General features: G+C 38.6%; 1 protein-coding gene across 1 annotated transcript in view; it reads right to left on the minus strand.

Annotated features, from left to right (window-relative positions):
* The window catches only part of MME (membrane metalloendopeptidase), a gene marked incomplete at both ends in the record, with an annotated part of 48645 nt that overhangs the window by 26894 nt on the left and 3757 nt on the right, over positions 1-17994 (minus strand). Inside the window, 7 exons of the mRNA XM_082318991.1 lie at positions 2754-2855; positions 5160-5294; positions 8753-8818; positions 9851-9969; positions 10074-10169; positions 10924-11004; positions 12629-12790. Of these exons, the coding sequence (XP_082175117.1) occupies positions 2754-2855; positions 5160-5294; positions 8753-8818; positions 9851-9969; positions 10074-10169; positions 10924-11004; positions 12629-12790 (761 nt within the window). The remainder of the gene's footprint in view (positions 1-2753; positions 2856-5159; positions 5295-8752; positions 8819-9850; positions 9970-10073; positions 10170-10923; positions 11005-12628; positions 12791-17994) is intronic.

Raw genomic sequence — 17994 nt, forward strand, 5'->3', positions numbered from 1 at the left:
AATTCTAAATCAAAGCATGACTAACAGCCTGATTTTCAGCACAGTATGTCTCTGGATCTGTGGGGCAATAAGATTCATGGTATACTTGACAATCCATTCTGAAGCATATGGTAAGGGCTTGTTCTGAAGTACACTGAAGTCCATAAAAGGATTTATTTTAATAGGCTTTAAAACAGACATGCTAAATCCACTATCTATAGTGAATTTTCCTCTGCACGCCACAGTACTGGATACTGGAGAAGCAACTGATTTGATAGTAGGTCAGTCAGCAGCATGCTGTGACAGACAATTCTCAGACAAAGGTTACCGTTCTTGTTCATTTTCTGCCTCTCTGGTCCTAAACCCCCATTTTCTTTATTCTGGTATTCACCTCTGCGAGAAGCCCACATAACTTTCATGACCCAGTACCTATGAAAATTATTTTCTGTTAAGTTTTCATTCTGTAGTGTCCATCTAGTCTGAGCAGAGCATTGTTTCAGTGCATGGGCACTCTCAACTGGAAACTCTTACTAGTTTGCTGATAAGAAAAACAATTTCGCTTCGATAAGTCTTTGGTTAGTAATGTGTGCCTCAGACAGTAGATGGGTCGAAGGACTGACTGGAGAACACAGAGTCATTCTCTTGCTTCCTAAGAGAACGCAGACTGTGGTTGCTGCTCGGCTGCCAGCAGAACGGGGATCTGAGCCCTGCAGCCACACCGTAAGTGGGCAAAGAAGCCAGACTGCGTGCAGCCACGTCGCTGCTCCTCCATCACATAACATAACCCAAAGCAGCAGAGTGGTATTAATGGGAGGTTACAACCTCTGCGTTCCCCTACCCAGGAAGTTCGCACCTGCAGCTGATGTCAAGCTAAGTATTTTCACAAGTCTTAAGTGTGTTACTTGTCTTCCTCTGTATGATACCAGCTGAGGGAGACAGATCCCTCAGCTTGGAATACCATAGATTGTACAGTGTTATATATTCCTCCAATTTCTCCATTCACTTTTTTAGTAAATTACACTGATGTTACAGCTAACTTTATATACGCTGCTTCAAATTCTCCGTATCGGCCCAAGGTTTCCTAATCCATGGCCTCTGTGGACCACTATTTGACTGAGAAAATGATTCAGAGGAGAAGCTGAATCATCATCAAAACTCTAGGGCTACTCAGTACTTCTACCACATTGGGTAGGTACTCATTGTAGTAATGAAAAGGAAGGTGTTATATTTAAGAAAAGCAAATAATCTTTGTACTTTTTTTTCATCAATGTTTTTCATTAATTTTTAAAATTTTTGCTATGGCTATTACTTTGAAAAGCATTGGTGATTTTTCCCAGTCTGTATCTTTTGAGAGGAAAGTTTTATTGGAAGACCTAACGTCTTTCATCAGACAAAGTAATGTAGCTGAGGAAAGCAGATAAACTTTCAGGAATAGAATCACTTCAGGTTTGAAAGAGAAGCAGCAAACTTCAAGCTAATCTTAGGAATAATTGCTGTTCTATCCTTAGACCATTACAACGATGCTACCAACTCCCATTATGTGTCTTTTGAGCGTTTTTGGATAAATTTAGAGCAGATGATTATTGCTGATCTGCAGCACTCCCCAGGAACTAAAAATAACCAGGGCAATACCATTCCGTGACAAGAGAAGTTAGTTCTGACATTATGACTGTAATGGTAACTGCTCAGCTAAGACCTGTGGGAGAAGGTAAATTGTGAAACAAATTAAGCCAGGCAGAAGTGAACTGTCATATAATTTAAAGTTGAAGAATTTAAAGTCAATAAAAATAGCAGTGATTATGAAACTGTGGTAGGAATAATAGTATTTCATAGTACCTTACTGGGCTCAAAAGACTCAATAAGGCACTCCTGCCAGTCAGACCACAGTGCTTTCCATGTGACATTAGTTAACCTGCTTGCCTGTTGTGCAAGATACTGAAGTCATTTATGACAAAGAATACCCATGTCCAGTAAGACATGATGTTACTGAGGAGGCACACCTATGTTATCAAATCTTTGGTTATTCTTTAGGCAGACTTTGTGGTGCCATGAATTAAAGGTTATACTGCACAAACGGCACATGGCTCAGGATAAGAGAAAAGGCAGAGCTGAAACATCTTGGGGGAGCTACAGTGGGAAGAATGGGGAGAATTTTCCTGATTGATAGTCATGACTTCCTAGGCTCCTTTCTGCTTCCTTTGGGAGCCCATCTTACAGAGGGAATGTTGGAAAAACAGGACTTTTTGTTCTGAATCTGCAGCTCTGGAAAAACAGAGAGGGCTTGAATAGTCACACCACAACATATTTGAATCAATTGGTGGCTGCAGTCTTAACTTTTGTCCTGGGCCCTCTGGAGCTGCTGTGGTAATTACAGGAAGGGAATTTATTTGTATTTTCATACTCTCCTGATTTCCAGCAAGGGTTATGTATGTGCAAGTTTTGCAAGATTTACCATCCTGAACCCATGAGGGTAAGTCAAGCTCATGATATTTTTTTTCCTTTGTCCTTTTCCATCTCTTCATGTTGAAGCAGAGGGGCAAGATCTGCCTTCAAGTTAGGAGAAACCGTGGGTACAGAAGCACAGTCTTTTACATATCATTTAATGTCATCAGATATATATGTAATACAGTGTGCATGTCAGGTATCCTGTTCAATTTCAAGTATGTCTAAGCTCAAGAAAGAAATGTCTTTAAAAGAAAAAATTGTCAGGCTTCATTATTTCATCTCATCAGTCATAAATTAGAGGTTAATATATCAGATTATTGATCACTCACCTTATGATCAATTTCCAGGGAGAAGTTCTTTTGGAGTTGTGCCAAGGTCATTTTATTGTACAGCAAAAGTGGATCATTTCTGTCTTCAGATTTTGTTGTTGCCTATCAAGTTAATAATGAGAAAATTACTAAGTACACTGAGTCAGTTCACAGGAATTTTGGTAAGTGTAAGTAGAAAGAAAGAAAACGGGTATTTCTGGCTTAGTACATTACTATAAGTTTCCATTAACTGTAAAGTACCTGACATGTCAATATGGACAGCATTTTATAGATAAAAAGTATATAAAAGGATAGATTAAATGAACTAAATTTCTGACAGTAAAATGGAGCTTTACTTTTCAGATTTGTTTTGTGTTACAGCATCAACAACTCGGGCTGTGCAGGAACACTGTTTGGAACACAGACCCACGCGACTCAAAGCACTGAGTAGACACTGTTACCGATAGAGACAAAAATCTTGGGAGAAGGGAATAAAGGAGATGTATTTATTGCGTATAGGGCGACCAGCGTGCTGCGGTAGGAATGCAGTGTGAGCGTTCTGATCAGGATGCATGTGCTATCTATCTGATACCTTCTTTCTGAAACCACTGTATAGAAAGGGAGTCATAACTCATAACTCAAATAAGCTTTGTATTAGCCTAGGCAATGTGGTTTTGCACCAGTGTGTTAAAAATGTGCATACATTAACACCTTAATGGCATGACTGTATTAGGGCTGTTTCTTATAGACAATAAAACTGCCTGACTGCCAGAGAACTGTGTCTGTGGTGGTGCTTTATGAGGCAAGTTAATCGCTGCAGTCTCTAGACAGCAAATGCCAGCAAGGTGGTCTCTGGAATTAGGGTGCAGACAGTGTATACTGAGAGGAGACAAAACCAGCACCTAATGGTAACTACTCCCTTTGCCTCTGAATACTCTCTTGGATAGCTTTCTGTTCTTTCACTCAAACACCCTTGCTAGGATGCTTCTGCAGGCTGCTGAAGTGCGTTCTTGTATCCTCTTTCATACCTTTGTTCTGGTGCAGAAGTACCTTGTGACAGCACCAGCACTAGTTCCCCTCCACCCCTTTTAACTTCCACTTTTTTCATGGCAAATGACTATGGGAAAAGAGTGATCTTGTGATCTATGAGAGTAATTAGTGGGAGAACCTACATCACTACTGCCTGAGTTACTCTTAACTGACTGGGTCAGGAGCGAGAATAGTGGATTATACCCATTTAAACTGTTTTGAAAAATCAATCATGCCAAGTCTGATTTTATCTCTCTCTTTCCTTTTTTAAAAAAGATTTCTTTTCCGTTTCCTCTTTCCTAATCTATTGTGCATTCAGTATTTTTTTCTGTGTTTTCTTTAACAAATTCCCAAGAACACAATGCCAGCTCTCTTCCAGTAACATTCAGGCTGGTGCTGAGTTTTCGATGAAAGAGGTTAAAACCCGAGGCAATAGCAGCTTACCCACCACCAGCTGTACTCTCTACCAGCAGCAACTGCTGCAGAGACATTTCAGTTGTGGTTCCCTTTCATACTCCCCTTCAAACCTTTCTCCAATGAATTCCTTTTCTTGTAGTAATTTTCCATCTCTGATCTAAGACCAGAGGTGTTTTTCTCAGGAAAATGTGAAGAAAATCAAAATCAGATGGTTTTAATTTATATAAATGGGGGGGAAAGGTCTTTCTCTGCCAAACACGTGCCCTTAACTATCAGTGTAACTTGAAAAATAGCTGGAGCGAGAAAATTTGTATTTATTTGGCTTGTTTTACAGTCATCCTCAGCTTGAGGTGCTTCTGAAATGTTTAATAATCATACGCCATGTTTTTGCTCATGAATGCTTGAATTTCCATTTGTTTTTCTCTGTTCAAATTCTAGCTATTTCTCCAAGCCATACTTTAATGGAGAATAGTGTTTGATTAAAAATGCACTTGGAACAATCAGCATTGTGGAGCAGCTTGTGCAGGACAAACATTACTTTGTGCTGCACGGCAGGCCAAGGGTTGGGAGTCTACTGCTCTGATAACCAAACAGCCCACGGGGAAAAAAGGACAAAGGGAGAAGAGGCCCAAAAGCATCTCCTCAAACTTGCTTTCTAAAACAGACTAAACAGAAACCAAGTCTTTCTCTCTCTTGCTCTCTCTTCCTTCTCTTCAAAGGCTTCTGTGAACAGATGAGGATAAAACATTTTGCTATTTGGAAAACAGCTAACTCAAATATTTTCCCTTGCTCGTTAGAAGGCATGTCTGTCTTATTATGTGTTCCTCTTAGGTGTTCCAGGCCCCATACATTTTTGGTCAGCTTTTGGTCCTACAAAATAACATTAGCAAGTAACTTAACAACTCAGCTTACAGTTAGCTTTCTTAGGTATTAAGGAAAAAGTCAGTTATTTAAAGGATACTTTAAAAATGTTTTTCTTACATTGGCAATCTCTTTCTCCAGGTCCATAACTCTTTTCATTTGTTCAGAAATCTCACTCTCATTGAAAGAAATATTTCTTTCTTGTAGGATTAGTTTAGCTACAGAAATCATGAAATCAACATAGGCAGAACATGCCTGCAGGAAAAAATACAAACATTTTAAAGACAAAACTCTTCAAAGTATAGTATACCTTGATTATCTTTAAGATTTCATCTTCATTTTTGTGAACTACAGTTCCTCATCCCTTTCTTAAATAGTTTAATAGTAATTTATTCTGAATTACTATTAGATTACAAACAGAAATTAACTTTGAAAATTCCATCATGGAAAATTGCTGTATAATTTGTAGCACTGTCCAAAGATAAACAGTCTCAACTACTGCACTGTGTTTTCATTATTTAAAATGAGATATTTGTACGTCCATATTCAAACGATCACCCATGGTTTTTCTAGCTCATTTTAATTACAACTTCCAAAAATACTGCTTCCAAAGAGCAATGTTCCCAGAAACATAAAACCTAGAGAAATGCTGAAGGACTGTGTTGAATTAGCATTGTGGGAAAATTACTCCCAGAAGCAGTGTATTATCTCCTCTATTGCTTCTTGGAATATTTAGAAATCATGTTGCTGTACCTAAATTTAGCATACCTACATATACTATGGACAATACAGTATATATTAAATTTAACATATCAGAATTCAGCAGAGATAAGAATGGAAATATGGAAGTATATTCTCTTAAATGTTACACTGTCAAATATCTACAGATCTCATTATATTTTATGGAACTTATTATTCTAATTCCTCTTTAAGCCACACTCATTTTTCTATCAACTGAAAGGCTGTTTTCAATATGATTTCTAAATGCAAATAAAAATACCTATTATTAGACAAGCTATCTAATAATAAATCTATTTTATGCAAAATAGCATAATCTACTAAAACAGTGATAAAACCTAGTTTAATAAGGTGTGCATGTCATCAACTTCATTAATAGAAATATTTTGGTATGTTCAGCTCCTAAGGCAGTAGGACGCCCCCCCTTTAATGAATGCTACGTTTATACAGCCATTTTCTGATTTATTAGCGTCCTTGCCATCCACCTCCTGTCAGCCTCCCCTACCTGCCAACAATGCTGTGCTATAACAGGCTGTGTGCGCTGGAAAACTCTGAGCGGCTCATGAAAAGTACTGACAGCAGGCTTCAAAAAGACAGGTGGCTCACAGCATCTTGAAGGACTGAACTCTCAGTGTAATTTTTAATCAAGATAGGTTATTTTACCAGAAAGAGAAAAGCCCATGAAACCACTGACAGCTACAAGTCACAAAAGAGAGTGCGTACCAAGCCTGTAAATGCCATTTTAAAATATGCAAATACAATTTATAAGAATTCAATACAGACACTACCCCAAACCAGTAAGTCAACAGAGATCTTCAGGTACCAATCAATGGACTTTATTTTTGGCCTAAAGTGCAGATCGTTGTACAGTCAGGTAAAAAGAACTAAGTCAGCTAATTTCAGATGGACTGCATAAATACTCTCAGGTATTTTAGTGGGAACTTGGATGTCAGAATGACTCCTGTATGAGTAGAGGAGTCATATATCTTACAAGAGAAGAAGATTTTAAAAATATCTGGTTCACAGATTGCATTTTTAGCTTTATGGTGGGAAGTCCTGACAAAGGCAGCGGTTAAAATGCAGGAGACGCAGATATCTTGTTTGCTACGTAGAGCTCAAAGAGTAGAATGACACAGCAGGAAACGGAGCCAAGAAAAGGCTGCTATCAGAGTGCAGGGATTGAAAGGAGGAAAGTCTCTCGCTTGAAGTATTCATGCTTGTAAGAATGTTATGGATCTGCCTTTCGGTGATAAATCTCTGGGTTTTTTTAAATACTTCCTCCTCTACTTTCCAGCAGTGGAAAGTAGTATGATACCTTCTGGTAGGTCAGAGACTAGAATGGGAATTGTCTTTTAGTGCTGCCATCGATGAAATACAAGGAAGAGAGCAAATTGTGACACATGAGCCAGCTCCTAGAGGCCATAACACGTGATAATGATGTTGATTATTATTATCAGTTAATGATATTAACTGATATAATAATCAATTATGATCGGTTAATATGGTAATGATTGTCTTTACTAGCCTATGATCTGTAATTAAATGTAATCAGTATTAGAGTATTAACTGTTAACATGTCAGCAAAATACCTACAAAACCGAAACATTTTTTATGCTTTCTCATTGCTTCTGCATTTGATTACCCAGAAGAAAACTGTCTAATTAAAGGTTACTGTGGTAGCAGTTTCAGCTACCACATGACTTCAGCAAATACATATACTTCGGCTCTCAAGGACTTAAAGCACAACCAAGATTAGCAATGAGGGATACACAGTGCCAGTGCTAACAGGTTAACGAAAATGCATATGAATAATAACTGAAGATGAATTAAAGAAGACCATATGAGATATTAGGTATCTGAAGCAATTTCTATGATATAACATACTTTAGCTGCTGCATTTTCATTCAGCAGTTGACTTCAAGGACTGTGATCTTTTCAGATCTTTCATGCAGAAAAGCATGTCTTTGGTTCTGAATGGTTCTTTTCTTCTTTCTAAGCCTATTAGTGATATGATTAGTCCACCTGGATTCCACTGACACCTGCAGCACTTGCCAATCAATGCCAGTTGATCACAGTTCACAAATAAGGTGTGCACACATGCATACAGTTCACAAATGGCATCCTTTTTGTAGTGACAGAACAGGGGTGATTGATAAGCACTCATATTCTATCATAATTCTATCATAATACAACTTTGACAGTTATGAGGTACCTCTTGATTCAGCTGTGAAGCCTGGCAGAAGCTGTGTAACAAAGCTAAATTGTGTCGTGTTTATTTCCTTCCAAGAGGTCCTAAAAAGTCAAGTTGCTGTTTCTCTTCCTACTTGCATAATCATACAGGAATTGTGTGGAAAAGCTACTACTTTTCTACCACATATATGTGATTACAAGAGGAATGGAAGAGAAGGGAAGGGGAAACAGGAAGGGAGACAGGTTGAGATGTCCGGGGTGTAGTGATGCCAGAGGAATGTGCAGTCTTCTCATCTAGTGCAGAGACAATTGGTATGTACTGGCAACTGGAGCCTAGACAAAAACCCCTTGGCTTCTAGTGCAGCCAGGAAGATCAGACTAGGTCACTAACATTTATGGCATAATATTATAACACCTCATCTTCAGGACACTTGTTACACTCCCTCCCATTCTTAGCTAACTTATTTCTATTTGCCCTTAATCTCATTTCTCTATATCCTCTTCATTTCCCTTTTGGCTCTCTTGCCTTCTTGCACACTTACATGTCACACATGCTATTCTCACCTGCAGATCAAGCTTGTTTAAATGCTCATCATTATTACCTTTCTAATTCCAGTATCCCTAATTCTCCCAGTGATGTTTCCCAGAGGCAGTATTGGAATCTCTTTGGGAAATCTCTTGGGTTCTTGTTCTTTGCCTGTCCCCACTCTTGAGGATATGTCTGTGTTGAGAATACAGGCTAAAAATTCTAAAATGCAGTCAGTGATCTGTCAGCTTCATCTTACCTCTTTGTATGCACCAGTGCATTCGTAGTAGTCACGAGAAGGCAGGCCAAGCCCAGGCTGATCAATCTATAAATTCAAATAAAAATTACAAAGTGCTTAAGAACAAAACGGCACAGCACTGTACTATTCTTTGGTAAATTAGAGGTCGCTGATGCTTCACTCTTTCCAAACTATCTTCTGGCCAAAGGGGAGTTTCTCTCTCATCCTGTTGCCCGCCTTTAATTCTTTTCACTCTCCTTATACTTTTTGTCTTTCTTTTCAGTCTTTTTTTTTCCTGTTGCTGAACAATGCATGCTATGCGTAACCAGTGTGAAAACAGTGGATGTACAGAAGGCAAAACAGTCCACAGACAGGCAAGGCAGTTACTGCATCTTTGAAATTCGTACATGCAATGTAGTCAAGGATCTATCCACCCATTGACAAGAAAGATTAGACCTTCGCTCTTGTAACCATCACGCCTCAGGGGTAGCTGGTGCAGATTCACCATACGTAATATTGTCTTCCTCTGGATTTTCCTTTTTCAGAGATCATCTTACGTTTACAGGCAGGGCACTCTCAACCAACTCCTTAGGCAAATGTTCTCAGCCACTTTCATATCTGTGCCAGCTGACTGCGGGTCCTGTTAGTACTTTGGCATCTGAATACCTTGTAAAAACACACCCCCCTTTGTAGGCTTCCTGCCACTGGGACTGTAGCCCAGGTTTTCAGTGACAGAGCTTTCTGCCTGAAGTACATGGTAAGGAAATCACGTTTACTTATTTGCTTGCATGCAGATATAAGTAGATCATGTCTGTCTTCTGTCCGGTGTACACATAAATTGTCTGTATGTCTGTATACATCTCCATTATTCTCATCTCACTGACAATAACAGTGTATAAGTGCACAGAATAAAGATGTTAACTTTGAGAATGGACAGTACACTGTGAAACTGATAATTTAAGTTTGAAAACTACATAGATTCACAAACTCATCTACAACTTACTCTGGTAAAATTCAATCATCACAAATGTTTCTCCTGGTTAACATTTATATCTATGCTTCTAGTTAGTTTGCTGCACTTTTATGATCAACAAGGCAATGCCACCCGGAGAGACTTACGTGAATGATATGTGCTGTGGAATTTTTATCATCTGTGCCAACAAAAAAATTAATCAGGACCTTTTTCCCATATCTGGAGTTCAGCTGTGCAATAGCTGTCTCAGCTGTCCAAGTAGTACCTAAGCAAATGAAAGGTATACTCAGTCTCTATTTTTGGTAAGCAATGAAAGTACAATAATTTAGAAATTTGAACTGAAAAGGAAATAAACACAGATTATCTTACCATAGGAAGAATCCCAGTTAGTTGTTGCTACAGGCCAGTCAGCTACATTTGGCAATAAACTGATCAAAGGCCTTCCGCCTCGGCTATCAATGGTAGCTTTTGGAAAAATAAAATGAGTTACCATGACATTTTAACACACACAAATGTTATACTATTATAATGAGTTCAGGATAATGAAGCTGAGAAATACGTTTTCACCATCACCACAATAGGAATATACTCTGATGTATGACTGTGCTTTAACATTTAATTTTAAAAACATGTTTCAGTTATGACTGCAAACAGCATGTGCAAATCCTTGCGACCATGACATTGAAGAACTATTCTATCTTCATTCCGCAGATAGCTTGAAATAATAGTTTTGAGAAGTATTAATAATATTATAGAAACTATAAAAACGTGATTTAGGAAGCACTGCTAACTGTTTTACTGCTCCTCATTCTAGGGGCAGCATCTAGCTCAAATTCTTGAAATAAATGATCTCCCTGTCTTTCTAGAAGCCTGGTATGCCAGTTATTTTCCACCTCATCCCTGATAATTTCTAGAAAATAAGTTAATTCACATTTAACTGAAAGGATTTGAGATTAAATATCTGCAGCAAACTGGTAACTGAAGAGTAAGGTAAACTCACCTAAAATGTCAAAGCAAGTAAAACAGGAGAAACAGTACTGATTTTACTATTGACGTTCTTATTTGACTTTATAGAATGGATACATTTTAGTTTTCACAAAGGATTTCTGAAAAATTATGCACAGAAACTAGGAGGATATAGGTATAGCTGACTGTGAAGATGGGATTCTTTGGATGATATTTATATATCCTATATGCAATAAATTCAGGAGACACTTACTTTCATTTATGCATGATCTGTACAGAGTTTTTGCCTTCTGCACTGCTGCTATATCATTACTGCTTGGTGTGTCGAGGACATCTGAAACACACAGACAGCAAATATATCTTCATATCTGATCTTTATTGGAAAGATACTGAAGGAACCATAGAGGATACCATCCTGAGGACCAGAGGGTGGACAATCAGTGCTCCCTGTCCATCTCAAATTCCAGGGAAGCTTTGCCTTTCAAAAGCTGAGGGGAAAAAGCTCTGGAGATTATATGGCTTGCAATTACAACAGTCTGTGTTAATATATTGAGGACTCAGGATATTCTGTGGATCATTCTTGGTGAAATACAAATGCTCTGACTTTTCAGGGACAGTTTTTAGGTGACCAAGCTACTGTGTGAAGAAAATTGCTGTCAGGGCCCTAAGTGTACCAGCAGGCTCTAACTGCACTGACCAGCCTGTAACCATCTTTTCCTGTAATTCTAATCTGCAATCTCTTCACCACAGCCAGGAGTTTAGCTGTTTGTGTTCAAGGTCTGCTTTGGTATGGTGCAGCTGTGTGACCATGGATCATATTTCTGTGAAAACAGCTAAATTGTAAGAAAGAGCCATGAGAAGCCTCATCCAGTGCCTCAACTTGTGTGCCCTATGCCTGTTGGCTCAGGAGCAGCAGTCCAGGTCAGCCCCTTGCCCATGGTCCTTGCCCACGCTTTTGTAGGTATGCTGGACCTGGCCTTGTGCCTTGCTGAGCCTGCCCTTGCCTGGCTGACTTGCCTGCAGACCTGCTGCATGACTATGGACTTGTCTGGTGATCATGAGGCTGTTGGCTGAACCTGGTCACTGTCACCGGACCTGCTCTGCTCTTCTGGTTTGGGTCCTGTGGGACTGAGCCCCTTGTCTGTGAGGCCTCTGTCCCTGCATGCCTCGAGTCACAGTTGGCTCCTGGCTCGCCTTCCCTTGTGGGGTAGCCCACTCTTGCCACTACCTTACAATTACTCCAATTACTACTTCACAATTGCTTTGCTCTACAGAAACTGAAGCCTAAGGAGCACCATGGCATCCATAAACTGCAAACCTGGCAAAACTGGAAGATATGCAAAGTAAAAAAAGGATATTCAGTCTGGAGAGAGTGGTTTGGAGAACGTTTCATGAATATAAACTGACTTTTTTTGACTGTTATTTTCATCTGAATAAGGGGAATACGGACAATTGGACACTATTGCATTTTGTAGAAAAAGGAACATTTGTAAGCTTATGATGTGACTAGTTAGAAAATTGCTTGCCTGCTCTTTGGGATTTAGCTGGTGGAATACAGATATGCAGGACATAGGGCTGCCAGAGAGCAACTTCCAGCATTTCAGCTGACTTGGACACAGGCAGACCTCTCTCTTCTTCACCTAGTTTGGCTGCTATTGTTAGTGCATGAGGGTAATGATATGGATTTCAGTTGTTATAATATGCAGATGAGCACACAGAGTCCAGATACCAGAAAGGTCAGGTCTGGTCAGCTCCGCTCTGGTGTCAGACACAACAGCATAACTTCCACAGCATTCCCCAAGCAAACAGTTTGTGGTAGATTTGTCCTGAACCGAACACAAAGAAACTGAAATATTTGGTAGTATTTTAAGCTTTGCTAGACAACCACATCTTATTAGAATAACATGTAAGCCAAAGAAGAAACTTTATATAGTCCACAAACATAAACCCCAACTGACCTTTTAAAACAACTTCTAGTTCGTCTCTTAAAATGTCAAAGTTACTATAACGGGAGCTGGTTTCTGGAATGACGTTCCTCTTAAGCCATCCTCCACAGGCATATTGGTAAAAATCATTACAAGGCTCTGCAGTGGTGTCCATGTTCTCAAGGATTCGGGCTGCTGTAATACGAGACAAATCAAGGAATAAAGAGTCTTTAGAGAAAATAAATGAATACATTTGCTTTCTCTGAAGAGGGAAGTAATAAATATATTTCCTTTCGTTTAGAATAGGCTCAAGCCTACTTGAATGTTCCTAGAGCAAACACAGAACTAGTCAGTGAACAAGGAATTACTATTCCTTTACTGCCCGTAACTTATATACTTCCCTGTTGCCTGTGTTTACTGATGGGTAAACTGACTAACGTTCCTACTGCCTGTGAGTTGTTGCTCAGTTTTAAATAAAATGTAAGATGTTTCATTTACTGACTTACACTTCCTTGAATTGAAATGTGGTGAAAAGAGAAATTAAAAGCACAAGACTTATCAGAGGAATTATCCACTGTAATGTAATTTAAGTAATTAAGTATGATGTAGGCTCAGCTGAATCCAATCTATTTCAATACAATAATGACTTTGTTGTACCTTTTAAGTTCTTGTCAAGAAAGTCTTCCTATTAATGCTTTCATGAATCTCCATCATTTTTTATTCCACATTTTATTCTAGAACTGATACTGCCTCTTGCTATCCCTGTTGACCCTCTTGAAGTGGCTCGTCAAAGCCTAACTAGCCACTGACTGATCATGACAGGGGATTCTCTAAGGAAATCTGATTCCTTGATGACAGTTTCCCAGCTGCTGTTCATAAACCTTCTGGGCTTTTTTTTTTTTTTTTAATTCCTCTTCCACCTAGACTGTTTTCACCACTAGTATGCTAGTACAAAGTCTCTCACAGAAAGGAGAGATGCTAGGAGTCAACCAAGAGCCAGTGATAGCTCTGAATTTCCCAGGATACTGAATATCCTTCCCATTTTTCAGACATTATTTTTAGTAAATGGTGAGGCTTGTGATTTCAAGTGCTCATTCCTCCCACATGGGTGAGTCAAATATTTATAGTTATTTCTCCAGTACTTTCAATATTTTCCATGTCTGTTATGCTGGTGGAAATGAGAGGTGGACAGACAGGCTAGAGTATTTATGTTGACTTGCCTTTCCCGCCCCTGCCTCGTTTTTCTTGGGACCTTCAGTTGGCTTAAGAGTGTTATATTTTAGGCCAACATCTGATGGTTTTACAATGTTCCAGTGCTTGGAAGACAGAAAAAGCCATGAACACAGACATTTTCAATTTTAGACTGCTTAAGTAGCATAAAAACCACTGTGGAAATAGGTACAATGCCTACCACCTGATTCTTTTCCTTCTGAAGTCAACGGCAGGCTGACTTCAATTTGAAAGGATACAGGATCATGCCAACAGCCAGAGATTGTGAAATTCACCCACGGTTTTACTAAGTTTGACACTTGCTTTTTACCCATTCTTGAGAAAGCCAAGCATCCAGTCCTACTGCCTGTACACTTGGACAAGAGGCAAAGGACACATACAGAAATAAGAAAAAAAATATATCCTTTTGAACTTAAGAAAAAACTTCTTACTATAAGGGTGGTCAAACACTGGAATGGGTTGCCAGGGAAGTTGCGAAGTCTCCATCTGGGAAATCATCAAAACCTGACTGGACAAGATCCTGAGCAACCTCCTCTAGTTGACCCTGCTTTAAGCAGGGCCATTGGACTATGTGATCTCCAGAGGTCACTTCCAATCCCAACTATTCTGTGGTTGTGTAAACTCTGGTTCTTGTGTCTGTCTAGTTTGTCCCATTTCATTTAGCGGAAGGGGAATGTTTTGAATGGTGCACTTCATTCCTATCCTAGCTCCATCTGTTTGCTGTAAAAGAGAAAGATTGCTAATTATTACTAGAATCTCCTGTTTTAAGGGTATCCTTATGAATCTCTCTGCTAGGCTGGAGCAGCATCTGAAGGGCAGCACTGTCTCTTGGATTATCTTGGCATGTGTTAGTCCAGCAACAAAAAGACTTTAATAGCCAGGACCGGACATCACAGCTGGCTCATTCAGAGCAGTGTGCCAGGCCTGCCAAAAAGTAATGGTAGGATAGAGAAATCTTGCGACAGCAAGAAAAGATTGTTCTTATCCACTGTCTTGTCACATTTAAAAAAAAAACAAAACACCAAACCCAATGAGAAATCCACATCTTGTGTAAATCTGAGAAATTATTAACAGTCTATGTACTATCAAACCTTGCTTTAACTGTGGAATCATGTTGCTCTATTGGTAGTCAGCATATGTTTAATCTTCCTTGCCTACTACTATCACACAAAAATAATCATCTGTCATAACGTTTCTGCTGTAAAGTCCAGGCTAGCCAATATTAGCTAATCAACTTTTATCAAAACTTGAAGTTTAAATACTGCAAATGTAACAGAAAGCTCTGTCACGGGAACTGTAGTCTTTCACTTAGAGCTTCATGCAAAATACATGTATTAAGTATTCTCCTCAAGAATACCATTCATTATTTGGCTGATACCATGGGTGTACTAAAATCAATGAAATGTGATTTTATTATCAACCAAGCCCAGAAGCATAATGACATATGAATCGCCCCTTCAAAGTCAGTGGGACCAGTTAGGCTGGACAGAATTGTAAACATGCTCTAAATTATTTAGAAGTTGATACTTGTGCCCAAAGAAGCTTTATGGTAAGTTCATGGCTGTACACACTGAGACATTTTTGCTCTGGAAATAGTAAGTGTGAGACTGATAAATATTTTGTTATTTTGATTCTAATACAGGTTAATTCATACATACACAAATACAGATTATACACAGTATACTTTTCATTAGTCCTCAGTACTGCTTTGATGAACCAGTGTTTGGGTTTCTTCCTATTCTCACTTGTTTATTCAGTTTCCCGTCACTGAAGAATGTAGAGCCTTATCTATATCACTTACTTTTAATGATTGATTTTATTGTACTTCTGATGGCCAGTTGTTGCTTTAATAGCTTACAAATAAAGTAATATAAGCTGACATACCAACCAGTGACCTGGGGAGGATATAGGAGAAACACAATATGCTTACCTAGGTGAAATTGATATGAGAGAGATCAAAATTCCCTATTCTCATTAGTCTGTGCTGTCTGAGCTCAGGCAAATTAGCAGAGAGTATATCAGCTTATTCAAAAAATGTTCCAATGTACAAATTACATGGTATCTCCACGTGCTACACTGCAGTGGATTTCACAAACCTTGGTAATATCATCATGCAGTTACTGATATTTTACCCTGTGTATAACCAATTGAATTTTCATTACATTTTTTCTTCTGGTCACTTATTTGAAGCTCCTCTATTAAATGTACTATAAATTCTGTTAGTATTGTCACTTTATTCTTTTTCAGCAGCTTGTACCTGTTGCAAAAATTTGAAATTCTTTGCAAAAAACTGTCACAGTATTGGTCAGTTCTGGTGTAAGGCCTTACCATTTCACTTAATGTCTATTCCTAATTATATTTCTTGAAAGACCACAATTTTCCAAAATTAATACTTCTTGCTCTCTATCTGTATCTGTCTGTCTAATTTTTCCTGTATGTTAACCTACATAGTCTGGAAGAAGCAGCCATATTAAAGATGAACTGGTACGAAATCCTGATTTGAAGAAATAATAAACTTGTAGCTTCATCCCAGTAAGATTATTATTAAACAGCAATAATACAGTTTATTCCTCTGGTTTAAGCACTTTACACTGCATTTTTTAAATATTAATTTATTTTGCTATTGAATTATATAATTCCGACAAACTCTTTGAACTATTTTTGAAGCTCTTTGAGCACTGAAGGCCTGAGCAGATGCCAGCTAACCATTCTGGGCTCCTGATTCACAGTGTTCTGCTTCTGGAGCCGAGAACACACTCACTCTAGTGACCACCTAATCGAACAAGTCTTCTAGGTGATTACGTCCTTACCAAGACTTGCCTCCCCTTTTCATAATCTCACTATATTTCATTTAATGACCATGTAAGTGTGGAGAAGGCCCTGCGCTTCTATAAAAATTTCTACTTTAAGTGCATTATACCATGGTGGGACATGGAAATCCTGGCTCAGTGAATAAATAACAATTTGAAATTCAAACTGGTCATTCCCAACCTTGCTCAGAGCTATCCATTCTAAATCATTTACAGACAGATGCAGTATTTGGAACTGACAGTTCTGTAACGGCTAGCACATCCGAACTTCATGTGGGGGTTCCCCGGTCCTCACTGCTTCCTGCATTGTAAGAGTTCATTGCTACAACAGTCTAATAGACCATGCAGGTTTTTAGCTGCTTCTGGTAATTGACCCTTGCTAGGCAGAACACATACTAATGCTACAGATCATAATATGGTCAGAAGTAAGTGTTCCAGTTCGACATCCTTGCTTTTGCATCTGTTTAGATCTTATTTGAGGTATAGCCCCACAGCTAAAAGTTAATTATAAAGATTATAATTTGATCAGATGATACACTGGTTGCCTCCCAGGACTCTTACAGTATGGTATGTAAATACCAAGTGTTAACACCTGGTAAAATACAAAAGCTATCTTTTGCCCGGTTGTAAATTGTATGTGTTCCAGGCTGGAGTGTGCAGTTCTTGCACACGTAGTAGTAGTAGTTACTCGCAAGAGTAGTTCCCCTATCTGCAGTGGATCAGTTTTCATGTCCTGTATAGGGACAGCAGAATGTGGATTACAGAAAACCTCTATGATGTCAAGCAGCTCATTTTCCTGCCAGTAGAAAACACTTTCATAGAATACATTTATAGCATTACCCTGGCATCTTGCGTGTTTTGAGACTGACTTCTCACCATGTCTTTTAGACTTATTCTTTCAGTGTTGGAACTAGACAATTTGTAGAATACGGAGCAGATGACAGTGAGTAAATGAGATAGATAAATGTGTGAATAAAATAAAGCTGTATTTAATAAAAAATGAAAAGAGATTATAACATTAGGACCACACTGTACATTCCTGTTTTTGGGATGTTTTAGTCTATCGACTGTTTTTTCTCATTTAATATTTCATCGAATCCTAGAATTGTTTAGATTGGAAAAGACCTTTAAGATCATCGAGTCCAACCATTAACCTAGCACTGCCAAGTCCACCACTAAACCATGTCTCTGAGCACCACATCTACACGTCTGTAATACTTTCCCAATTTTACTTCTGTATTGAGAATCTAACATTTAGTAAGAATGTTTATTCCCTTAAATATTTGCATGCTGTTAAATTTTTTAATGGAAGCATAAAAGAGTAAAACTATTCTGCTTAATTCATTTAGCCACTTCTTG

Source organism: Platalea leucorodia (assembly GCF_965183815.1).
Source record: "Platalea leucorodia genome assembly, chromosome: 8".
Classification (NCBI taxonomy): domain Eukaryota; kingdom Metazoa; phylum Chordata; class Aves; order Pelecaniformes; family Threskiornithidae; genus Platalea; species Platalea leucorodia.